The 27,029-nt window shown below is 36.6% G+C and overlaps 1 protein-coding gene across 3 annotated transcripts in view; it reads right to left on the bottom strand.

Annotated features, from left to right (window-relative positions):
* LOC117329787 (protein furry-like) overlaps positions 1-27,029 on the bottom strand; it is a 79,997-nt gene that overhangs the window by 40,699 nt on the left and 12,269 nt on the right. For all 3 annotated transcript variants that reach the window (XM_033887927.1, XM_033887929.1, XM_033887928.1), the window contains exons 12-36: positions 26,731-26,829; positions 24,041-24,201; positions 23,467-23,623; positions 22,860-22,940; positions 21,173-21,477; positions 20,555-20,695; positions 20,150-20,217; positions 19,681-19,805; positions 19,069-19,254; positions 18,523-18,612; positions 17,746-18,005; positions 16,474-16,650; positions 15,675-15,830; positions 15,318-15,467; positions 14,477-14,649; positions 13,650-13,761; positions 12,319-12,478; positions 11,293-11,304; positions 4,896-5,050; positions 4,488-4,768; positions 3,660-3,910; positions 2,841-2,975; positions 2,168-2,442; positions 1,218-1,294; positions 113-263 (exon numbers count right to left, since the gene is read on the bottom strand). In XM_033887927.1, the coding sequence (XP_033743818.1) occupies positions 113-263; positions 1,218-1,294; positions 2,168-2,442; positions 2,841-2,975; positions 3,660-3,910; positions 4,488-4,768; positions 4,896-5,050; positions 11,293-11,304; positions 12,319-12,478; positions 13,650-13,761; positions 14,477-14,649; positions 15,318-15,467; positions 15,675-15,830; positions 16,474-16,650; positions 17,746-18,005; positions 18,523-18,612; positions 19,069-19,254; positions 19,681-19,805; positions 20,150-20,217; positions 20,555-20,695; positions 21,173-21,477; positions 22,860-22,940; positions 23,467-23,623; positions 24,041-24,201; positions 26,731-26,829 (3,938 nt within the window). The remainder of the gene's footprint in view (positions 1-112; positions 264-1,217; positions 1,295-2,167; positions 2,443-2,840; positions 2,976-3,659; positions 3,911-4,487; positions 4,769-4,895; positions 5,051-11,292; positions 11,305-12,318; positions 12,479-13,649; positions 13,762-14,476; positions 14,650-15,317; positions 15,468-15,674; positions 15,831-16,473; positions 16,651-17,745; positions 18,006-18,522; positions 18,613-19,068; positions 19,255-19,680; positions 19,806-20,149; positions 20,218-20,554; positions 20,696-21,172; positions 21,478-22,859; positions 22,941-23,466; positions 23,624-24,040; positions 24,202-26,730; positions 26,830-27,029) is intronic.

Below are 27,029 nucleotides of genomic sequence, written 5' to 3'. Positions count from 1 at the left end.
TATAATTAATTTCATCTCGTTAGAACACAGTGTTGAGCCATATTTTTTTCAAATTTCAGACAATACCTGTTTCAGGAATGGAAGTCTATGGCAGGCCAAAAAGACTACAAACCTGTGGAAGCCTGCTGTGGGGTGTAGGCTTTCTGGGAGATATTCAGTGAGTGGGGCGAAGTATCCTCCATACGCCGGCATTGGCAAGGGATAGGGCATCGGCGATTCACTCCTCCTCGGCTCTCTACTAGTAGGCATGTGGAGGTCCTCATCTGTAAGGTCAAATTATTATTATTACATCGCAATATCACGTTATTAACAAACTTTACTAGATAGAAGTGTGATTTATAACACAGTAAATGACATCTGTAAGGTCAAATTATTATCATTTCATCGCAATACAACGTTATAAACCAGCTTTACTAGACAGAAGTGTGATTTATAAGACAGTAAATAACATTCATCAGGTTCTCGCTGTGACATCATTATGGTAGAATTGGAGACTATATGACAGTGCATCACATATACTGAATCTCTCACATCGGGCAATAATTGGAAATCCAAGAAGTGTGCTAAATTCAACGAAAATCAGATATCAAAGTACTTGTTAGAAGAAAGAGGATTTACTTATTTATAGTTTTACATTCACTATTATGGCATTACAGCTTTCCAGCTGACAAGAAAACAGAGGAAAATGAGTAGAACGGGTATAGTATGGAGTTAAAGGAGATAATGGGTTGGAAGAGAAGGGAGTCATCTGTTCTAGCGTGAGAATGATGAAAATTCTATTTATAGTAATGGTGACCTCAATTTTGGCCCCAGGTGGTTGATAAACACATACAAGGGATGGTTGTTGTGAACAAGTGTATGAATTTTAGGGTGCTCCCCAGAACATACATATGTACATGACTGTGTGGTATGTAGAGTCAGATTCCCACCCTTTACTGTCATATATTGTCATTCAGGGATAAAAGTGAATGTACATATTCAGTTCTGTATACATTTACAACATAGGTCTTCTTTATTTTGAATATGAATATGAAAATAAAACGTTCTAGATGAAAAAAACAATATTCAATTTCATTTGTCATCAGATAGAAAAAATTTTTTTTAGCTCATTGCAAAATTATTGTTCGATTTCATAGGGATTTGTCAGTATATGGAAAAAAATAGCTCTAATTAGACATTGCAAAATAAAATGCTAGGCCTATTTTTGACGTACTCACCCATAAGGAACTGATCTGGATTGGAGGAGGCACTGGATGAACTTCTTAGAGATGTGGTGGAATCTGTACGAGGGGTGCTATCAAAGAACAATAACATTCATTATAATCAAGATAAATAATTCACAAAATGTTCACCAAAATTCTGTAAAATCTAGCAAATGTTGCAGACAAGCGGGGCAGGTTAACTGATATTAGTATATAACAGTGTAATGTTGCTGTCTGTGCTTACATACTAACTTTGGCAGTTATAGGTGACAGTACAAAAGATAAACTTGGACAATGACACACAATGTATCAAGACACTGGTTTTAGTTGTGATATCTGATGTTCTTCTAACAGTGTATATAACTTATGAGATAGTCCATGGCATACAGAATAGAGAGCAAAAATCTCTTTTAGTTGTAAAAGTGAGATAAATAAATATTTGATTATGCAATAAATATCAATATTCACTCCAAGTTTCTATTTCACAACAAAAGGCCAAAGGTCATTACACCCTGGCTTGTTCGTGACACTGATGATCTATTTATAATTATAAATGATTACTGAGTAATGGGTGATTTGACATTGACCTTTTATGTGATGACCTTGACCTTTAGTCACATGGTTTCTAGTTCAACAAGTCAGGTTCTAAATCTCATTATGAAATATGTATTAAATGACAATGAGCAGAATGATGTATGTCGATGTCTGTGACCTTGACCTTTCAAAAAATTATGTACCGTTAAGGCTAAAACTAAGTTTAGAGCTATTCCATTGAAATATCTACCCAACAGAAGGACCCCAGATTTGTCAAACAAGAACCACCCATAGAAGTGATTTAATTCAAACCAGTATTAAGCTAATTTTTTCTTCAACATCCACCATGCATGGAATTTCTTTTTTCTAGATTGCTCCCACAGGGTATATATTTTACTGGAATATCCCATACTCTAATCTGGGGTGTATACCTTTCGCTAGGCAGGTCGTCATTAGCACTGTGTCTCTTTGTATGCAGTGTACCCTTCTCCAGCGGGTGGTCAGTGAACTGTGTGGCCACCTTTTCATCGTCAGTGGTGTTGATATGCAGCAGACTTTTCTTGATCTGAGAGAGGCGGAAGAACGGCGGCGTCTGTGTACGCTCTATACTCATGTTAAGTGTTTCCACAGTCTGTAGTTCATTCATCAGTTCATCAACTAGACGCTCTGGCTTGGCACGCCCCAGGTAGCTCACCACTCGCTTTGCCTGTTTATAGGAAGTAATAAATTCCAAAATTTTATTGATAATAAACCCTGCCCTTTAAAAGGAATAACTTAATCATCAGCTTCCTAAAAATAGCTCTTTTGCTTCATCAAAAATTTTATTTATTCAGTATTTTTCATTGGTAACTTTCCTACAATTGTGATGGAAATCTTATCCTTGAAGCTTAATGTGATATTGATTTGGGTTGATGGTAACATCACTGTTCATGCTATTATACATTTCTTAAATACAGTAACTTCAACTGCCCAGCTGGACTTTTTTCTGTCGATTTCATCTCTAGTTAAAATTTCCAAACATTTATGACTGCAAAGATATTGTTAAGCATCAATTACAATTTTTTTTTTCTCATTTTCCTGGTTATCTCCCCTGACAGAACTCACATATTGCAGTAGTTCGGAGGCAGCCATGTTGGTGATGATGACAAGGTAATGGATGACGACCTTGAGATTATTCGGCCAGCAGATGACCAGCGATGACCACAGATCTTCTACCTCTCTAGGATGGTCATCTCCGAACTAAAATACAATGACCGTCAATTATAACGAAGAAAAGGAAATTCTGAAGATCATGTATCACCTCTTGTTGAACCTTAATAGCTTAATCCTAAATCTGTAATTAACATACTTATTCATTCATTAAATGTTTTGGCATTCATTCACTTTCACTCTTTGGAATAATGCTTATCAATTATTTTCTCTGCTCCATGATTGAAAATAATGTATTTATAATGGATTCATCACAAATGTTTTGCGTAGGTATTTGAGTGCATTTCGTTAAATAGTTGTAAGAGTTGAAGAGCTTCTGTTGTTTCACCAATCATATACATGTACATATACTGTAACTGTTTTTATTCTTTTAAATTCAAGTGGTTTTTTTTTAAACTTAATCATTGTCATACTTGCAACTTCAAACAATTAACATATGCATGTAAACAGTGGGCATATGGAACATGACACATTCTATGGTTTTAGTTTTATTTAGTCAATCACGTATCATGTAACTCTTTTGAAATGTGACGTCAGCAGTGATTGGCTATTTCAACAACACAACACCTTTTTTTTAGACTTGACATCATGCCCTGATCCCGAGGCCTAAAAAATGCTCAAAAACATTTTTTTATCAAATACAGAAAATTGAGTTGTAAGATTCCAATAATTATTTCTTCTTCAGATTCCATAACCTTATTTTAGTGTACCTACCTTAACAGTGAGATGGAAAAGGTTATTGAGGACCATCTTGGTCGCCTCTGGTGATCCCCACCCCTCGCCTTTCAGAGGGGGCTTGAACGTATCGGTGTGTGTGTCGTGGAGTCGCGTCAGAAAATTATTTAACGGAGATGACTGCGGCAGTGAGGGATCCATTAGTTCCATGTTGTGTAACCATGGTAATAGATATTTAAGTAACATCAGACGCACTGCAGGCTTGGCTGTCTGGAATCGATGGGCTATCTCTGTGATGAAAAAGAATGCATATACAATCGACCTCATTATCTGACAGTAGTTGGGGTCATGAAATCTTCAAGGTATCCTGAGTATTTGAGGTACCAATTATATTATATTTACAGTCAGAACTGAATTTTTACTTGGAATTATGCAAGGTCTTCTAGTTATCAGAATTGGAAATAACAAAGGTTGATTGTAACAATATTTCTAAATGTGACTCATAAAGGAGGGCTGTACTGACTAAAACTAGATGATATTTGTGAAATAGCACAACAGCCCTCTCATCCTGCCTGGAATAAAAGCTAAGTACAAAATTAAACCAATGTTCAGAACATGTCAATAGCACAACAAATCTTTTTTTTTTTTTCAATCTGACTTCAAAGCAATGTTTCCTTCCCAAACTCAAATGACCTTTCAAGCAAAATGACAGCTAGGTTCTTATCAATTAGCGAATTGCAAACTGATTGACCGACAATGGACAGATGACTCCATCACAATCAATCATTACAATTAAATCTGAGGGATAATAACTGGGGTCAAACTGGACACTGGCTAGCTCAGCTGATACATTTAACCTGATATTACCTGAAAACATGGGCATTGTAAGGTCAGGCTGGACACGGGCCAACTGCTCGGACAAGTACATCTGGGAATGGCAGTAGGACACAGATATTAGAATGTCGTTCAGCGGCAGACTTTGTTGCCGCTGATCATCTGAAGAGTCCGTAAAGACTGGCGTCTCCTGAAAGAAGCGCGTGTCCAGTAGATGGAGAAGGTGTACAGCAGTTTCGTGTGTCTGTGTTCGCGGACTGCCCACATTCAGGACGGCCAGGTTAAGCATGGCGACATGGTCACATGGATATTCCCTATAACACAACAACACAAGTTATAAACCACTGAAAACAAATAACTTTACATATCATTGTCTAAAAAAATTGTTTTTATGTTTCACCTTACACAAAACTCTGCTTGACCTTTGACCTTTACACTGACCTTGTTTGGAAAACAGCTGCAAGTGCATTAAAGCAGCCATCAGCGACTTCATTTGCGCCTGTGTAACAACGATCTATGACCCAATCGAGAAGCCCCTGAGTGTCTGGATTAAAGTCTAGCAGTAGGACAACTGTCTCTTTGGCGAGCTCGTAGATCTGAAATACAAAAACATCAACATACATTTTATCATTTATCCTTTATTTGGATCCAATGAATATACTTGAGTCATACATATGTTCAAATTTGGAAATGAAATTTCAACTTTCATTTTTTGGGGGAAAATATGAAAAAGACCAAAATTTCTCTACCTATCTTAATATTTACAATGTATTCATTTAACAAAAAAAAATCAAATTCTTTGAAACTAACAACGTTTCATTCAATAGATTCTTTTTGTGAACAAAAAGAGATGTCTCCTCTTAATTGTCAATAAGCCTAATATTTGCTTTGGACCTAGAAAAGTAGGTCGCAGTCACCTAAATAGAGATAATTTTGTGGGTGATGTCCACCGCATGTACGTTTCTAGATTTTCAATGCAAAATTTTTAATCTATGATCACGGTTTAAAATTCACCTAGTACTAATGTCATTTACAACAACGCCAGGTTTTTGCTATTTTCACAAATAAAAATCCTTCAGAATGAATTCTGAAATCTACTAACATCTTCAACAATGTGTTTCTATTAATTTGTTTGGTTCCCTTATGAACTGAATTTTTATCTAGAGATAAATTCTTTGTACAGCATGATTAATCCTGCTTCCTCAGAGTGTGTTCAGTACACATAATCATCACTGACAAGTCATGCATCGTGTCGTCCGAAGGTGCAGTGTCCGTACTTTGTGGGGAAGGTATGAGATGGACAGAATGCATGCTAACACTGTCCTTATAGTGCTTTCTACACTTGTGACAACTAATACCTTCCTACCCCTCCAGGACTGTCCCTTTACATCTGTGCTCTCAAAACTTTTGAGTTACAACTAATTTTCACCTACCCCTCAGACAATTTTCTTTCATGAATTTTTTTTACTTGTGATCAGTCAGATAGTTCAGAAGATGTCTTCATGGTTTTACCCCTCAGAAAGTTTTCTTTCATGAAATTTTTTTTTACTTGTGATCATTCAGATAGTTTAGAAGATATCTTCGTAGTTTAAAACATGTATAAAAAGGGCTGAAGTTTTAAAACTCAAAACTAAATGCAAAGTGCAAACTACATGATGAACTGGTCATGCATTTGAAGTTTTTCACTGGCAGTCTAAAAGAAACTTCATAACAAAATATTTTACAAAAAACACACATTGTCAAGTGATTAGCACCTTATATATGAATTAAGGTATCAGATAATGTGTTTGAAGAATAATGAATATAAAACTGTATCACACGGATGTTTCATCCTCCTAAGATGTGTCAATGATGCTTGGGACATTATACAGTTATTTTATCCTTCAAGGACTCATAAGTGATGTTAAAGACACCATACACTGTTGTTTTATCCTTCTAGGACTTGTCAGTGATGCAATGAGCATCATACAGATGTTTGGTCCTTCTAGGACTCGGCAGTGATGTTAGGGACATCATACAGATGTTTGGTCCTTCTAGACTCGTCAGTAATGCCTAAGGACATCATACAGATGTTTGGTCCTTCTAGGACTCGTCAGCGATGCCTAGGGACATCATACAGATGTTTGATCCTGCTAGGACTCATCAGTGATGTTAGGGATATCATACAGATGTTTGATCCTGCTAGGACTCATCAGTGATGTTAGGGATATCATATAGCTGTTTGGTACCTCTAGACTCCTCAGTGATGTTAGGGACATCATACAGCTGTTTGGTACCTCTAGACTCGTCAGTGATGTTAGGGACATTATACAGCTGTTTGGTACCTCTAGACTCGTCAGTGATGTTAGGGACATCATACAGCTGTTTGGTACCTCTAGACTCGTCAGTGATGTTAGGGACATCATACAGCTGTTTGGTACCTCTAGACTCATCAGTGATGTTAGGGACATCATACAGCTGTTTGGTACCTCTAGACTCGTCAGTGATGTTAGGGACACCATACAGCTGTTTGATACCTCTAGGACTTGGCAGTGATGTTAGGGACATCATACAGCTGTTGTCAGTGATGCTAGGGATATCATACAGATGCTTGGTACCTCCAGGATATGTCAGAGATGCTGTGGACATCATTCAGATGGTTGGAATAATTTTCAAAAAAATGCAAAAAAAAAATGTTTAAGAACTATACTGAGAGACCAGCTACAAAGCTCTGGACACTCTGCATCTTGGCGATTGGTGGAGTATGATACAGCGATAGGATGAAGTTTGACAAGAACTTGAAGATTAGTTGATCTGGATAAAAACAAATTCTAAATGCTGCAGTGGCCATGGGAACAATATTCTCACCAAGAGCCTGTGAAGGGGATCTTTGGTAACCCAAGCTTGGGACATGACTCCCTTGGATGACCCCCAAAGGGCAATTCAGGTGGGCAAAATGAAACAAAATTTTTGCAAAACTGATATAAAAGCTCTGACTTGGGCTGCATCAGTCTAGAATCTACCCGCTTGTAATGCGACTATTTCCAGATCAAATTCAGTCCCATCATAGTAGTAATATATGTTAAAGGCAGGCGAGAAAAAAGCCGACATAATTCCTGAAAAAGCTCCATTAGTTAGCTCTACACAAAGAATAAAACTTCATATATAGTAGGAGGTATACAGCTGATGTGTGGGCTTACATATAGATTTATCACACATAAAGCGAGATTTATAACAGCTTCGTCAGATCTTTCTCCCATCAATATTACAGTAATCTACCTAACCAACACTCTGGTGACTTAGCAAAATTTTCAATAAAAAGACAATTATTATTATTTTTTTCCCCAATCAAGTTGTAATCTATGATGAAGAAATAAGATGATAGGACTTGGAAACAAGAGATCCCAGAGGGATCTTGGCGCCCACCATTGAATGATCTTTATAGGTTCCATGTCAGATTGATCTTTTCTCTACTTTTCCCTTCCTCTAAGTCTTACTAATCTGTGTAAATTCAGAAACAGCCCTCTAGGACTTTTCAAACAAGGGTAACCTATATATAAAATTTAAGATTTGGCGATAATGGCTGTCTGTTGTTTTCGGATTGGTCCCAAAATGCAACACCAGGGACCAAGGGGAACCTACATATGAAATTTTCAGAAAGATCCCTTCAGTACCTTCTGTAAAATAGCGATAACAAACTTCAATTGTCAAAATACAAGATGGCTGCCTGTCAGGCAGGTTGTTTTCTGACTGGTCTCAAAATCCAATATGCATAACTAGGCACAGAGGGCAACCTACAAATGAAATTTCAGAAAGATCCCTTCAGCAATTTCTGAGAAATAGCGATAACAAACTTCAATTGTCAAAATCCAAGATGGCTGCCTGTCAGCCATGTTGTTTTCCGATTGGTCTCAAAATGCAATATGCATAACTAGGCACCAAGGGGAACCTACATATAAAATTTGAGAAAGATCTCTTCAGTACTTTCTCAGAAATAGCGATAACAATCTTAAATTGTCAAAATCCAAGATGGCTGCCTGTCGGCCATGTTGTCTTCCGATTGGTCTCAAAATGCAATATGCATAACTAGGCACCAAGGGGAGCCTACATATGAAATCTGAGAAAGATCCCTTCAGTACTTTCTGAAAAATAGCGATAACAAACTTCAATTATCAAAATACAAGATGGCTGCCTGTCGGCCATGTTGTTTTCCGATTGGTCTCAAAATGCAATATGCATAACTAGGCACCAAGGGGAGCCTACATATGAAATTTGAGAAAGATCCCTTCAGTACTTTCTCAGAAATAGCGATAACAAACTTCAATTGTCAAAATCCAAGATGGCTGCCTGTCGGCCATGTTGTTTTCCGATTGGTCTCAAAATGCAATATGCATAACTAGACACCAAGGGGAGCCTACATATGAAATTTGAGAAAGATCCCTTCAGTACTTTCTCAGAAATAGCGATAACAAACTTCAATTGTCAAAATCCAAGATGGCTGCCTGTCGGCCATGTTGTTTTCCAATTGGTCTCAAAATGCAATATGCATAACTAGGCACCAAGGGGAACCCACATATGAAATTTGAGAAAGATCCCTTCAGTACTTTCGGAGGATTAGCGATAACAAGAATTGTTTACGGACGGACGGACGGACGGAGGGACGGACGGACGGACGGAGGGACGGACCACGGACCACGGACGCAGGGCGATTTGAATAGCCCACCATCTGATGATGGTGGGCTAAAAATATAAAGGGGATTTTATCAGGTTTTATTAGATTTAATTTGGTATATCTGAATTATTATGTTTAATACAAGGCTTATTGAAAACATTTAATTTGATTTTGAACATCATTATAGAATATATTAACATTTTCTGTGAAAATAATTACTTTCTTTAAATCAAACAATGATTCATTTCAAGGGAGGTAATCATGCAAAATCCCTTAATTATCAAATTGTAATGGTACTAAGATGTCAACAATGATACATAAATAATTAAAGACAAACACATTTCAGGACCTCAAAGGTATTATGTGAAATTTGATACACTACTCAAAACTAAGTACCATATTCAACATAATTAGCAAAATATAAAAACACCAATTAATCATAAGCTATGATGACAAAAGCTATTAAAATAACAAATTTATGCAAACCTGATTTCACATTGAAAGAAACTTGATATTGTAAATGGTAATAGTTAAACACCCTCACTTCTGTTTTTGTAAGTACACAGCATAGAACATGGTGAATACAGTAATTTAAAGTTTATAGAATTTCACAATTACACTAGTCATGCATACTGGGTATTGCCAATGCAATACGTGTCCCCTATCGGCTCCCGCTAAAAATAGTAACAGTGACCTTGACTCAAAACCCCTGGAACTCAAACCTCAAACTTATCTTGAGATATAAGTCCTTATCATTGTGTCAAGTCTGATCATAATCTTTCAAGGAATGAATCCCCTAAAGCACCGACAAACTCTGGTGTTATGCAAATAGATTATGTACAAGCTGGATGGAGAGGTTTGGTTTGGTTTGGTTTATTTTGTTTAACGTCCTATTAACAGCCAGGGTAGTTTAAGGACGTGCCTGATTTTGGAGGGAGTACCCGGAGAAAAACCACCGGCCTACAGTCAGTACCAGGCAACTGTCCCGTAGGTTTTCGAACTTGCAACCCAGAGGTGGAGGGCTAGTGATAAAGTGTCGGGACACCTTAACCACTCGGCCACCGCGGATGGAGAGGAAACGTATTATCCCCCACTAGTTTTATCGATAGGGGAGTCATAAATTAAATGTTACAAACTTTATTTATTTTACAACAATTGTTATACTAACTTATATTAATCACGCTTGTTGGCCCCGGATGGAAGCGTGGGAGGGGTCTTACTGTGGGAGGAAACCGGAGTACCCGGGGTAAACCCACTTGGTCGGGCAGGTGACCCCATACATTTTCACGTCCGATCAGGGAATCAAACCCCGGCCACCAAGGTTAAAGGCAAGTGTGTTACCACTGTGGCCCCCGACCAACTGGTTAATACTGATTAGAATTGAAACTTAATATCCTATTTTTGTCTGGCAGTTATTTCTGACAATATATTTGATATCCTATTGATAAACATATTAATATAATAATATATTCTCTCATTAAATTTATTTTGCTGAAAATTAAATACTATTATAATGATAATGATATTATATATGTTACAATGCGGAAAAAACTCATAAACACTTACAAAACACAACTGAGGCAGTCTCAGAACACTCATGAATTGTTCAAAATACACACAAAATATGTAACAACTGAAAAATCTGGCTAATAAAGAGGAAGAATACTACATGCTAGAAATATGCTATGTACTTATAATTAACAGATCATCAAGCAAAGTAACTATCAGCATTGTGAACGAAAAAACAATTCAAACGTAAATTAAAGACCGTGTAGAAATGCTGGTGATGATCATCCTGGATACAGCAGAAAAAAAGGACTTAAAAACATTCACAAAACTCACATTTAATAAAACAGTGCAAGTACAGCAAACACAACAACCGTCCTTGAATAACAAAACAACAAAAGAGGAACGTATGCAGTCCGGAAATGATGAGAATGATGATGAGATGGACAATGAATACGAAAATATCTGAATGAAAAATAATGATAAGACTCTCGATAAAAAAATTTATGAAGACTCAAAGAGATTTTGACCAGGAAAGTTCAATGATAGGGCACTGCTGCAGCGATGAAGAAATGAAGATGATCTGAACGAAATGAGAACTCAACTGAAATAGGCAGGCAAAAGGTCAATGAGAGAATAGGACCAATGAAAACAATGCCATGCAGGAGTGGACAAACTCACCTGCTCCTTAATCTGTTGCCATGGCGACAAAGATACACAGATACACATATGTTAGTACAGTTTCTCAATATCTTGATTGTTCACTGGTATTTTCTTACACATCAACAATCCTTTTCTTACACATCAATAATCCAGCAGTTATGATCTTTAACTACATGTATATTGAATGGTCTATTTTATGGTCTATAATGAATTCCCCCATGCCCGATCCATTTCTTTTCTTACACATCAATAATCCAACAATCTGTATATTATCTGACATACCCTGCAGTTTTGAAAATAAGCTTTTAAATAAAGATTCCATTGCTTATTTTCTACATCCTATATTTAAAACCAGCTAATTTTTTTAGATGAGCTTACTTTCCACATCTGCTTATTAAAAAAAAAAAAAAAAATCTTCATACCTGTTACATTTCAAGCTGAAGACCATTATGTCTACCATTATTCGGCATGGATATACAACAATGAAAGCAATTTCAATAGTATTATAATCATTCTTTTTTATTTAATTAAAAATCCTTAATAAATGTTATCTCATATTGCGCAATTTAGGAAACAGTCTCATAGTGTGAAAAGTAAATCAGGCCTGTGACGCCTTGGTAAAACTACTGTGGAGAGTGTCCTGTTTTCTTGATGTTTTTCTCTGCAAGGAATTCATGGCTTATTTTCAAGACTCGTTTATAATCAAGCTAACAAGATATTCAAAAACAATACCACATAATCAGACGTTACATCTCATGTAGAGAATTAGCAACTCTGACAGAATGTAGTATGATAACTTTGAGTGGGTCCTAGGGTCAACCATTCAAAACCTGTCAGACTGTCATCTGATCAATCAAATAAAAAAAAAATTTTTTTTTTTTCATATTTAATTTGGTATTAGATATTTTAAAACCCTTCTCCTATCTTTTTATTATATTATATAAATTTCCATTTCTACATCTGAAGTACACTATAACTCAAACAAGTGGCCCAATGGACCTGTATCGCACACATGCATACCCAGTGTTTAACACACAAGCTTACCCTGTCATTGTGAGAACTCAGTAGCATGTCCAGCCACTGGTATATGTATCCGTCATCGTTCAGACCACTGGGGTCAAAAACTGGTCCACAACACAGAACAGCCGACATGGCTCTCACAGCAGAGAGCTCTAGCTCGGAGCAGCTCTCATCCTTGCTAAACCTGTGGATTAAGTACACTCTTATCATTACTAAACCTTAAAACACTAATGGGGATAGATACAGTATCAAAAGATGTAGCGTTTATTCAATTTGTTAGTGCCATCATCAATAAACACCTTTTTTTCATATTCAGGGCTTTTTCTCCCTAGTTTGGGATGAGGCCTTTTTGCCTCATTTCGGGAATAAATTGGTGAATTGGGAAAGAGTTTTTCATGAGTAAACTGCTAATTATGGGAATTTGGCCTAAATAGGAAATAATTTCAATTGGAAATGGGGCCCATTATCGGCCCAAAAAAGCCCTCAGTAAAAGACTTGATATTAAGTAATGTTGTACTTTGGAAATGATGGTGTATAATTATGTTATGACTATACACAAATCAGCTCTCTAGGTATAGGACACAAGAAAAATTTCAGATATAAACACAGTTGCCCACTGTGACATTAAAGTTCACCAAGGTCATTCACTGAACAACTTAATGGACCCTCTTCTCAGTTTGCTCTTGTGAAAATATCATGCTCTGGGCCATTTTTGAATCATTCAATAAGTACTCCTTTTGTAGATTTTAACAGAACTGTCCCCTACAACCTTTAAAAGAAGTCAATGTCATTCATCTGAACAACTTCCACATAGGCCAATATCTAAGCATCCTACTGGATGCCCTTTGGCAAGTGGTGAGCTAAAAATTAGGGGTGGGTTAAACCATGGTTTGTACAGATTTTTCTTACCAAAATTCAAGCACTTTTGAAGTACTTTTTCTCAATTTTAAGTTAAGAGCTCAAAAGACTACTTGTAATAAATAATCAACCACTGGAATCTGAACATTATCAGAATTAAAAGTAAATAATGCTGAGGATTGAAATCTTTTTAGAATTTTCTTCTGATAAATATCTCATTTTAAGTAATCTGAAAAAGCATGTTTTCAGCAACTTAGTTTGTACTCCAGTACTTTTTAAGTTCTTAAAAGCACATTCCAGCACTTTTACTGCTTTGACCGAAAATTCCAGCACTTTTCCTGCAGTGCACTGACCCAAAATTTCAGCACTTTTCTAGCCCTGACCACAAATTGCAGCATATTTCCAGCACTGACCCAAAATTCCAGCACTTTTCATCATCTGTACGAACTATGTAAACTTTGTCGTTTTCATGTCAGTATGAATGCAGTATCACTCACCTCCTATCTATAGTATCTCCTATGGTGTGACTGAACTTGCCGCTCCAGGTTGCAAACAGGTGAAACAAGCTATACCTCAAGTCTCTTGTCAGCAGGCTTCTCTTGATCTCAGCTGGGAAAGCATAAAATTCTTATATTAATCAAGAGGCCCACAGTGCCTGTACCACTAACCTGAAAATTCTCTTGGTAATTGACCTAAATAACCTCAAGCATACTGGAGGAGACCTTGTGCTCAGCATAATGAAGGAAACCCTGTTTTGACCAGTCAAACTCTTACCCTGGGGCTGAGATATTCTTGTCTACTGAACAGATCTATGTAAGATTTCCTAATCTTCCCTGACAAACCTAAGTTCTAATATGCAGCTAAGTTATTCCTTACATTTCAAGGCTTGTACTCTTTCGACGAAAATCTATATTTTTACAATTTGTATTTTACCATTGCTATTTAAGGGTTAACTGTAATATTTTTTTTACGTTATTGAGCAATAACACAAAAGTTATTGCTCAATAACGTAAAAAAAAAATATTACAGTTAACCCTTATAATTTAATTAATAACGATAAGAAACAGTTTCATTAAGTTTAACATGTTTATTTTGCTCCAGATATTTAAAAACGCATCGATAAATACAAAATCCTGTGAAAAACGATTACTCCGCTGACGTCACAGTTTATTTTTTTTATGTTATGGGATGATAACATAATTTTTTGAGCAAATGAAAATGCTTGTTACAAGCAAAATTAAATTATTTCTTTTTATTAACATCTTCATTCATTGTTGTTTTTATAAAATACTATGAAAGGCGGCAATCCTAGATTGTTACTTACCAGGTGTGTGAGCGATGAGCTCACGGACAAATCGACTGAAGTGCAGGCGTATATCATGAAGGACTGGAAGATCACGGTCACTCTCACTCTCCAGGTACTGGCGGGCACCGTCTATATACTCGACAAACGTCTTGATGAGGCAGTTAGAGTCCGTGTCAATCACACCTGACTCACTGTAACATAAAACATCTAATTGTACAATACTGTAATCACATTATCACAAGTATACTGGGTATTGCATTATGTACGTATGCACAAGACAGACAGGGAGGAAAGCTATATCCCCCTGTTTCACTGGCAGGGGACTAACAAGCATTCTTGGTAATGCTAATGCAATAAATGACCCCTACTTTTCCACGCTAAAAAATAAATTGTAACAGTGACCTTGACCCTAAAACCCTAAAACTTGTTTTAGATATTTTGGTCTTTTATCATTATGTAAAGTTTGATTAAAATCCCTCAATGAATGAGGTCGCTAGAGTGCTGACAATCTTTGGCATGACATTTTTTACATACCTGTTGGGGATTAATAAAGACATTTATGTATGTTGTAGGTAAATATATCTCCGCTGATTATTCAAGACAAATATAGATTCTTTTCATATATCCATAATTTTGTCGAAATTGTATAAAAATCACACTATGAAGTATCACTATTTCCAAATTCTACAATTGGAATTACTTCCCTTGTGGGTGACACATCAGGAAAGAAATAAGACTGACATAATTTTAACTTTAACATCATTTTAATAATATATTTGTACTTGTCAATGACAAAATCTTATACTGGGAAGTATGTTCCCTGTCTTACATATGAGAAAACATCTCACCATGTACCTACCTCTGTGCAAATGTTTTGTTCTCAGCCATCAGTTCAAATATATGAGCCAACTGCACTCTAAGAGTGTCCTTCTTACGACGACGGTTCTTAGTCTCCTGTTTACGTTCAATTGCTTCCTTGAGGAAGGGAAGTAACTCATCAATGAGGTCCCTAAAACAACAAGGATGCACACCACCATTTTATATACAAATTCTTCAAAAGTCTAGCAATGTCACACAATGTGGATCGAAATAAGGTTTAGTAACTTATACAGCTAATACAGGAAAATGAAACAGCATTTCACTGATCTAGGCGAGTTTCACCGAACACAAATGACCTTAGTTCAACTGGGTTGGTGTTCATGAGACCTAAACTCACCTAAAGGCAGCTGCATTGGTGTAGCCGAGACCGTTGACAATAGTGTCCCTCATGTCCGAGTTTTCACACTTCATCAACGGTATGATGAGTTTGAACAGGTCTGTACAGCTGGTACTGGCTTGGCGACTATCACTCTTCTCAGACTCAGGAGACGAGCTGCAAACACAGATAATATATGATTTAAAAGTCAACTCCGAAGACACATTCTAGAGTTTTTCTTCTCTAAAGCTGAATTATTATAATAACAGATAAATTAACTTCCCTGAGTAAGAACCAAACACACTTAATTTTGTTCATCTGTGTTTGCATTAGTCTGATATTTTACTAACTAAGTTATAGAAGCCCTTGTTTGGTGTTTGGATGGTGAAATCAAGGTTTCAATACTGTAAATGAATTCATTTTTAAATTTAGTGCACTCAAATTTTTGTGCATAACTGAACTGAAGCAATTTAGCACAATGATGATTTGGTCCATTCACAATACTTATCATAGAAAAAAATATACTGTAAGTATTATTTAGCAGCATCATAATTTAGCATTATTTAGCAGAATCATAATTTAGCATCATTTAGCAGAATCATAATTTAGCATTATTTAGCAGGATCATCAATTAGCAGAATCATAATTTAGCAAAATGCTTCTGGCACAAAAATCTCTAAAATAAGATTACCACTAAAAGATGTTCATTTACAGTATACACAGAATTTGATGGCTTTTTATTGTCCTATCAACACAATATGGTCAAGACTTTATATTACACACAGTTACTTCAAATGCCACTCTCTATTTTGTGTCATACCCTTGCTCAGGTGAGGAACATCTGAAGGAGTTCAGGCTATCCTTCTGAGCTACAGAACAAGCCAAGATGATGTAGTTCTGCCACAGCTGCATGTGTACATCTTTCTCTGATGTCGGTTTCTTACTGGACGTTCCTGACCTCAAGATGGACGATGTCCGGAATTCATTGATCATGTTGCTGTAAACAGAGCATATACATTTATATAACAGTATTGACACATTATAAATTTGATTATGTCTGTACAACATGAACATTTTGCTTCCAGGTGCAAAATAGTTTCATTGGTTGATCAATTTCTATTAATAGCAATTATGACGTTGGCCTTGATCTTGACTTTGGAATTCTGAAACACAAACTCTTTCTTACAGCTTTTCATTTATATGTGAGCAAATTGATTCATCAATTTGATAAAAATGTAACATTTAAGGCAAAAAACTTGAAAAACCTGCAGATTTGCAAAGGCCTTGAAAGTCTTTGTCAAGACTTGACTGATCAAATCCCCAGGTCTGTCCTTGTATTATCAATGGACAACTCTGATCTATAACCAGTCAAACCTTTTGGACCACAATAAATAAAAGCGTCCTGCGTATCCTTATACCTTGTAGTTGCTTGAGGAATGACAGCATAATGTATGGGAAAATTTGCTGGAGTGTTGTCCACTGACATATGAACACGATGTACACTAATTTGAGTGTGGTCAGCTGACATAAAAGGATCAGGGTTGCCATTGAGATGCCAAAGTGGGAGATCTCCGTCCAAGGGATTGTTCAAAGTGGGAAATTTAGCGCAGGGACATTTTGACGACATATAACTGTTTTATACAGTAATTGTCAACATAAAGTACCCGAGGCTATAATGTTTTATTAATTTTACAGGATAAAGAATTAAATATTTTCAAATACAAATCTAGATGTCATATGGTTAGTGATATTGAGAAAAAAAGTGATTTTGTCTTTCATTTTGAATGATCAGTTTATAATTATTATTTTCAAAATTAATATAAGGGTAAATTCAAGAAAATTGAGAAATGCTTATTCAATTAATGACCCAAAGCAGTTACATATTAATTATACATGTATTTATATTTAATGTTACAGGAGCCTCACATCAAGGACTTGAGAGGTGGCAACCCTGACAAGGATTATGAAGTGTACTTGCACCAATGATCAAGAAACTGGTCATATGAAGATTAAATAATACACTTACTACTAAACCAATGGGCAATTTACTACAAGTGTGTCTGGCTCATTTATAAGGACAATGACCACTTACTTTGGGTCAAGTAGAGTATGCATGCTGACCAGTCGGGTGTAGACAATTGGCCAGGAAGCAGCCACTGCATGTGGACATAGGGTCATTCCATACTCGCTGGACACAAAAGTGGCTATGCACCGCATCCAGGGGTCTACCTTAGAGAAAACTGACTCGGACCTTTCCTCTATGTTGTTCTCCTTGGAAACAGGATTCCAGACTGAGGCTGCCCTGTCAATGACCCAAGCAAGGTCAATGTTTGGCGAGGTCAGCAGGACAGGCTGAAATCAGGCAACATGATTGGTGGATAACGAGAAACTCTATTTTGTAAATCAGGTGGAAGGAATACCTGGCAGGGTTAATGATTAAGTTAATAGAAAATTTATCTGAATTGTGGTAAAGATATTTCTAAAGCAAATTAAACATAGCTTCATATAAATACCCTCAACCATCCTAACAGGTAACAATGTGATTATATAATATATTACCGGTAACAATTTTTCCAAAGGAGGTAAAGTGTGACCTTTGACCCTTTAACCTTGACCAATGACTATCAAAATCAAACCAGATGTGTAAGTTGATGCTATGGTAATTCTATGTGAATATGACCTGAATCTGTTATCAGAGAGGTTCATGAGATATCTTGTGCAAATTACATATTTTTCATTTCACTAAAGAGAATATACAACTCAATACTGCAGTCCAAAATAATCAACTTATCTGTAGATTTTCATTCATTTTGATAATTTTATAAACATTTTTTTTTTCTGAAAAAATGACAAAGGAATCAATACTCACTTTCTCCGAGGCTGGAAGGGAGGGCAGGAGTCGTTTAACCACGTCTGGACATGCTTTGTCGATCATCTCTAGCAGGCAAGGCTCAGAGTACTGCCAGGAAGAGATCATAATACTTTATTAAGACTCTTGTATACACACTCTATAGCAAGGCTGTTTGAGTAATGTCTCCCTTATTATGTTCTAAATTTCTTTTTTTAATTGCAATAATCAAAAGTCGAGAATATGACATGAAAACAAAACCTAACTCTAAATAAACATTGGCAAAAATAACGTGATAAATAAAATCTTACACTTGTGTACAGTGAATATGGAAATTATTAAAACTGTTAAACAATTTAATGTCACTATCCTTTCATTTGAAATCGTATCTCTGCTGGTATTCGTGAGAGAGGCCATTTTTGTATAATTGGTTGTTCTGTGGGTAAAACTTCATGCCATCTGAGGAATTTAAAGCAAGTGAAATATCAAAATTTCAAGTTAAATTAATTTCACTCTCGGGTAAGATCCATTTCTCAACTTCATGTTCACTTCATCAGAATGCTTTACCTGTGCCTGGCAGCATGTGAAGATATTCCTGACCTCCTTTAGTAGGAGAGCGGCGAGTTTGCGTGTAACAACACGGCAGCTACACAACATGGCAAGTGAAAGCCCCTCCACCTCCCGTAAGACGAGAATGTTGGTGGCCTCTGGCAGAGTCCGTAGTGGGGCTGACCCGTCTCCAGTGATCCGTTCCTATAGTAACAATACAAAAACTGAGCTAGCCTGCCATATAAAATAGACCAAAGCCCTCCAAAGCAGCTTTAATGAACAAGGCCTACATTTTTCTATTAATACTTCTTAAAAGCTTTTTTATGAAATATTTTTTCATGTTGATACTGAAGTATTTTTAGGTAAGACTAACCATTCCCCTCAGAGGAGCCTTTCACAATTTTGTGCAATGGCAATGACCCTTTGTTGTGTAGTGACAATGTTGATTTCTAGTAAAGACTAAGTACTGTCGTCCCCCTTGGGAGACCCTTACCCTCTATTGTGCAGTGACAATGTTGATTTCTAGTAAAGACTACTGTCGTCCCCCTTGGGAGACCCTTACCCTCTGTTTTGAAGTAACAATGTTGATTTCTAGTTAAGACTACTGCATCCCCCTTCGGAGAGCCTTACCCTTTGTTGAGCAGTGACAATGTTGGTTTTCCACTGGACCAAGAGTTGCATGAGAAGCCGCAGGGCTCCGTCCAATAGCTGTGTGTTGGTATCACTGATATCTCGCTGTACAAACTGTACAAAACCTGAAAACAAGTTTGTCGTCACGATTACTGGATATATTACCTACAAAGCTCAATCATAACATACTCTTCAACTTTAATCATTGATAAGAAAGTGCTTCCCATAGAAGCAGGACATTTTAATTTTTGTCATCTTAATAAAATACTCCTATTAATAAAAGTTCCAGCACATAGAACTGGGTACTGAAAGTTAGAGTAAAGGTTCCCAGCAAGTTTAGGAGTCTCAGGTAAGTTGCGGACCATAAAAAACTTTTTTTTTCAAAGGTACAATCTATCTTCATGACAAAATAATCATATTTAGCAAGATATTATATTATTGCTAGTCAAAGAGCATATCAATTACTTACCTCTGACAACATGTTCCCTCCACAGAGGTGACTCCTGCATCAGGTTCTGTAGGGCTTGGAATGCATGGCTGTATCAGAGAGAAATAATATCATTAGTCGAAGATTAAACAGATTACATATATAGTACCAGCATCTGATCACAAAACCCTATACAACTGTAAGTCTTTATGTTTTTATGGTTTACCCTGTCCCTCATCCGAACCAGTACTTTAATTTACCTTCAAATTGTAATCAATAGATTAAAAATCTTAAGGATTTTCCATTTTTTGTTCGATTCATTAAAACAGACAATGAAGAAATTTTCATCTATGTGATGCAATAGCCCTGGAATTTTCAAAAAGCTTTTAAAAAAGGGATTTATCATCTTCATAACAATTTGTGGTTATTGCAAATTCCAAAACTCACCCTTTCAGCTCCTCGTCCAGATGAACTGTAAGTCGTGTCAGCAGATCGACTAGTTCCTGGCAGCTCATCCCGTCTGGGATGAGTCGAGGAATTGCAGCAATACATGTTCGGAACAGTTCTATCTTTGCCTTTCGTTCTCCTCTGAATGAGCACAACATATATATGTGTGGATTGTGGATCTAAACTGTTAACTCTTATAACATAGCGATATATTTAACTTAAAGTTCTATTATCATAAAAAAGTTTCATCATTTTGTGAGCAAGTGGTTTTATTTTTTGCAATTTTTTTGAAAAGAATAAAATTGTTAAAATATAACTGTAAGTGTATTGAAAACATACAATTTTAAGAGAAGAAGCTATGTTCTTGGAAAAACTTTTTTATTTCCCTGAGCTCAATTCTCATTATAGAAAGGGAAGCAATGTTATTGCCAAACTTTGTTTTGTCTAATGATTCTCCGTACTTAAAGAGTCGCTTTTCTCTGCACCAAAATTTTGGTAAACAGCAAACATTTGAGCCTTTGAAAAGAACAACTTTTACAACAGGACTTTTTAAAAATTAACAAATAAGAAACTTTTTATAATTACATAAGAACATACACAACAATCATCAAAACTCACGTCATCAGCTCATCTGGCTCCTTGTTTACGTTTTCTGACTTGGTTAACAAGAGTTGTCTCCCCACCTGGAGGTCCAGTGCATGAAGCATGGAATCAAAGGCCTTGAGTATATGTGGATAATACTGGGCCAAGCCTATGGTTTTCGCCATCTGGTCCGTCAGCATCTTATTTAGAAACGTTCTCTTGACCCTGACTGTGGCTCCAGATGGCAGGGTGGCCTGAGTTTGTGGCATTGGAGGATCGCCATCCTTCTGTTGCAGGCTATCGGCGATGACCAAGAATGCTCGCAGACCAATACTCATCCTCTGTTGACAGTTATTAAATGTTCAGTGATTAAATGTTCAGTGGTTAAATGTTCAGTGATTAAATATGGAGTGATCAAATGTTCAGTAATTAAATTTTCAGTGATTAAATGTTTAGTGACTAAATGTTCAGTGATCAAATGTTCAGTGATTAAATGTTCAGCGATTTATTATTATAATTGTTCAGTGATCAAATGTTCAGTGATTAAATGTTCAGTGATCAAATGTTCAGTAATTAAATGTTCAGTGATTAAATGTTCTGTGATTTATTAAATATAAATGTTCAGTGATTAAATGTTCAGTTATCAAATGTTCAGTAATTAAATGTTCAGTGATTAAATGTTCTGTGATTTATTAAATATAAATGTTCAGTGATTAAATGTTCAGTGATTAAATGTTCAGTGATTAAATGTTCAGTACTTAAATGTTCAGTGATTAAATGTTCAGTGATTAAATGTTCAGTGATCAAATATTCAGTGATTAAATGTTCTGTGATTAAATGTTCAGTGAGTAAATGTTCAATATTTTACCAGGACTACAAAACTGTACTCAAACAATAAGCTGTGGACATTACACTTGATGTATCAGAAATAAAAGAAGGCCACCAATATAATATAAATCTGCCTAATTTCACATGGCAAATATTTTGGGGTTGTCCCAGTTGGAACTAGTTTGCGGGTATTAAATTTCACACAACACCGCCTTGTAAACACTCTACATTAAGCAGGTAATACATCTATACATTTCAGTAATACAAAGATAAAGAAGAAGAAAATCGGGACCTTAGAATTTTATGCAAACAAGCGGGTTATTCAAATAAGCGATATGCAAATAAGTGGGCTCCTCTGTATATACTGTGAATACATGATATATATTCATCATATAATAATTTGTAATATATACAGCAGTGTGTATACATTATTCATATTTATTGTATGATTATAATTTGTTATATTAATATTCATTAGGGATTTATTCAATGACCACAAACATAACAAACTTGAATCCCCTACGAATACTACCAACTATACTATACATGCCTTTAAATTTCTATGATGGAGATGAGCATGTTAAAATTCTCATGCCTCAGAAAAGAAAGTTAAAATTTTGGACACAACCTTTGACCTTTAACCTTAACTGATGACCACCAAAACCAAATCAGATGTAGAACTTGATTCTGTGATATTATGGTGTGAAAATGATCTTGATCTTTCCAGTGGTTCATGAGATATTTTTAGCTTTGCATGGAGAGAATCATGCAAAGACACATGCACGACCAAACGCACAGACGAAGTGATTACTATATACCTCCCCCTTTAATTAAGTACTAATTGCGTTACAGTACAGTTTATACAGATAAGGTTTGTTGAGCTCTGTTGTCATACCTCCGGGGTGAGAATCTTGGCTGACCGCCCCACACAAAGTAGGTCAAATATGATCTCCTTCATAGCAAAGTCTTGTCTCTCCTGAAAATAAATCAAATATTTTTCAACTAGGAGAGAGGGTGGATGAATCATCTGATAGAACAAAGGCAGCCCATATATTATATAATTTGCTATGTTAATGTAAGAAATCATTTGATGGATACAAACTTTTTGGTGATAAGCATAATCATAATGGTAAAGAATGAAGTTTTCTAAGTTTGCTGGGCTCATCATCCCGTGAACAGCCAGAGGTGGGTTCTCATTGTAGTAGCTGGTGACTACCTCAATTAACAACATACAGGATGTCTGTAGCATGCCATCCAGAGCATTTAAGGTAAAGTGACCAGTTCGTTCTCAGCTTCCTGAGAAAAACAAACTGCTACAGATAGGGAGCATTGAACCACGCATCTCGGATCTCCACCCTGAGGTCACATGGCCGACACTCTAAAAGACTGTTATCGCAGTCCCACTTAATAAGAAACATACTTTGTGGGATTTTTTTTGAAATTATTAAGACCCTGGTTATTATTTTGATGAAGAAAAGTAAGGATTGAGGAGTTCAACAAACCTTTGCAATGAACTGGATTATCTTGACAAAGAAGTTGAGAGGGACATCCCGAGGGGTGACCATCTTGGAGCCCCTGGGGAAGAGGCTGCTGACGATGCTCTGTAGACGGCTGTGAGTGATGGTGTTACTTTCACACTTTATCCTCACCATGTACACCCTGGAATTACAACAAAATACAATCATCACTTAATTTGTAGGAGGGTGTGATTGAAGAATCCTTTTACAATAATTATCATATTTTCCAGAAATTCTCACAACAATCCTATGTTTATTTGCTGGGGTTTTCATCCTATGAACAGCTGGGACCATTTTGAAGCAAGACCTTTTTGTAGTAGCTGGTGGCTACCTCAGAAAACATCCTGCTGGAATCTCAATGTATGCTATCAAATACAAGAGACATAAAAGTGAGACAGTCCATTATCCTGATATCCTGAAAAAACGCAATCCATCCCGGGTAGGGATCAAATGAATCACCTTGGATCTTCACCTGAGGTTGCATCATGAGTGACGATCCAAGGATTATAGTTTAATCCTTAGTGGCTGTTAAACAAGTTAACCCTACGTGCATACTCACCATAGAAGTCTGTGCAGCGAGTCGAGAGCCATTCGAGATATTTTTTGGTCTTTATTCTTCAGCTGCGACAAACAATGTGTGGTTAGGAAGTAGGGCCAATTGTTGAGGAAAAATGTCTTTTGGCTTACACACAACAGGCACGTCACAAGAGGGAAACAGTGCTGCAGACAAAATACCACTCAAAATAAATACATGTCATTGAGTTATAAGACTACAAAAAAAAGTACTGTATACTAATAGTCCTCACCTCAGAAGTATGTTATCGAAAATTGATCATATAGTTATAAATCTACAATATAAAACTATTTGAGTGTAATAACTGATTTTTGCACCCTATGGGGCACAAGGACTAAGGGCTATTCCATTAAAATATCCACCTGACCCCCCAAGGATTCCAAAATAAATCACTTCTATCCAAGGTTGGATTTCCTTCCTATTAGTTCTATGTAATTCATTAAATAAATTCTATAGGTGGTACCCCTTAACAAATCCTGGAGTCCTGAGGTAGGATAGATGTTTTACTGGAATAGGCCTAAGGTACAAATTTTTAACCCTTAGTCTGTATAATATAATATTCAACCTAATAAGTGTAACTGCCCCAATCAGCACACCCAAGTAAAGAGGATTAGTGCAGTAATTGAAAAATATAACAAGAGGCCCAGGGGCCTTAACGGTCATCTGACTCTAAATTAAAACCCTTATATTATTGTAGTATGCATTCTCTGTAGCAAGTATATAGTGGCACTGTTGGCCACGGTGGCCATCTTGGATATCTGACCGACCCAATAAATAATAACACTTGGTCTGGACCATCTAAGGATCATTTCTGGTAAGTTAGAGCTGAATCCCACCGGTGGAATTTGAGAAGAAGTTTGAAATAGGTGTTGTTCAGGAAAACCATGATTGCGCAATCATGTTACAAAATGGCTGCCATTGCTGCCATGCCAAAGTTGCCATGCCAAAGTTTTTACAAGGCCGAAAAAATAACAACACTTTGTTGGCACTCCTTCCTTAACATCCTCACCAATTTCGAGCTCAATGGCACCAGTGGAACTGGAGAAGAAGTTTAAAATGTGTTTTTTAAGATGGCGGATATGGTGGCCATCTTGCATTTCAGACCAATCTAAAAAATAACAACACTTGGTTGGGATCATCTCAGGAACATTTCAGGCAAGTTTCAGCCCAACAGCACTGATGGAACTTGAGAAGAAGTTTAAAATGTGTTTTTGAAGATGGTGGTTATGGTGGCCATCTTGGATTTCGGACCGACCCGAAAAATAACATCACTTGGTCGGGATCATATCAGGATCATTTCAGGCAAGTTTCAGCTCAATAGCACTGGTGGAACCGGAGAAGAAGTTTAAAATGTGTTTTTCAAGATGGCGGCCATCTTGGATTTCGGACCGACCCGAAAAATAACAACACTTGGTCGGGATCATCTCAGGATCATTTCAGATAAGTTTTAGCTCAATAGCACTGGTGGAACTTGAGAAGAAGTTTAAAATGTGTTTTTCAAGATGGCGCCTATGGCGGCCATCTTGGATTTCGGACCGACCCGAAAAATAACAACACTTGGTCGGGATCATATCAGGATCATTTCAGATAAGTTTTAGCTCAATAGCACTGATGGAACTTGAGAAGAAGTTTAAAATGTGTTTTTCAAGATGGCGCCTATGGCGGCCATCTTGGATTTCGGACCGACCAGAAAAATAACAACACTTGGTCGGGATCATCTCAGGATCATTTCAGGCAAGTTTTAGCTCAAAAGCACTGGTGGAACTTGAGAAGAAGTTTAAAATGTGTTTTTCAAGATGGCGGCTATGGCGGCCATCTTGGATTTCGGACCGACCCGAAAAATAACAACACTTGGTAGGGATCATCTCAGGATCATTTCAGGCAAGTTTCAGCTCAAAAGCACTGGTGGAACTTGAGAAGAAGTTTAAAATGTGTTTTTCAAGATGGCGGCTATGGCGGCCATCTTGGATTTCGGACCGACCGGAAAAATAACAACACTTGGTCGGGATCATCTCAGGATCATTTCTGGCAAGTTTCAGCCCAACAGCACTGGTGGAACTTGAGAAGAAGTTTAAAATGTGTTTTCAAAATGGCGGCTATGGTGGCCATCTTGGATTTCGGACTGACCCGAAAAATAACAACACTTGGTCAGGACCATCTCAGGATCATTTCGGGTCAGATGACCTAAAAAGCTCCTAACCTCATTCATCTGCTAATATAATCTTCAGTCTTTTAATAAAAAAATTCTGGATTATTTTTGCTTACATAAATATAAGATATGTCCAAAACATGAAAAAAAAAATTCCACCCCGATTTCACAGGAAAAATTTTTCCCTGTACCACCGTTTTATGAAGTGCAACCCCTTTGTGTTTTTGTAAGCACAGTGTGCTTATTATTTAAATACAGTATCACATTTATTTGATCATGTTTTGTAACCTGAGGCCAGCCATTTGAAAGATAGAACTTTTTTCTTTAACAGGATATATAAGTGGGATTCGGGACCCTTAAAATATCAAAAATTGATTGATTTTTTAAATTTTTTTGTTTTTTTTTCTCATAAATAGTATTTCCAGCACACGGGTTCAAGTGACGTTAAATATTCTAAACTTCATGATTAAACATGGTGTATTCTTATAGATATATTTCTACCAATCAGACAATGTAAGTGACATACAAATATGTGTTTTTTCTTCATTGTCAAATCTAATGCTGGCGTGTACAGCATATCCACCAAATTCTTCAGCACTGGTACGTTCACCTCATTTTTGGCCGTCTAAAAAATTAATAAAAGAAATCAGTTAATAGAAGCATACACAATACAATCTGTATCTAAACCTTAAAGTTTTAAGTAAAAACTAAATCTGAATCTAAATGTTGATTGAGTTTAGATATTTTACAGTTGCAAACATACTTTCACTACCTCTCCTTCAAATATCATTAACACAGAGAGAAAGCCTATAGTCCCCTCCTAGA

Source organism: Pecten maximus, chromosome 6, assembly GCF_902652985.1.
Source record: "Pecten maximus chromosome 6, xPecMax1.1, whole genome shotgun sequence".
Lineage (NCBI taxonomy): Eukaryota > Metazoa > Mollusca > Bivalvia > Pectinida > Pectinidae > Pecten > Pecten maximus.
Note: the sequence above shows the minus strand (reverse complement) of the source record. Positions and strands in the feature narration are given on the sequence as shown.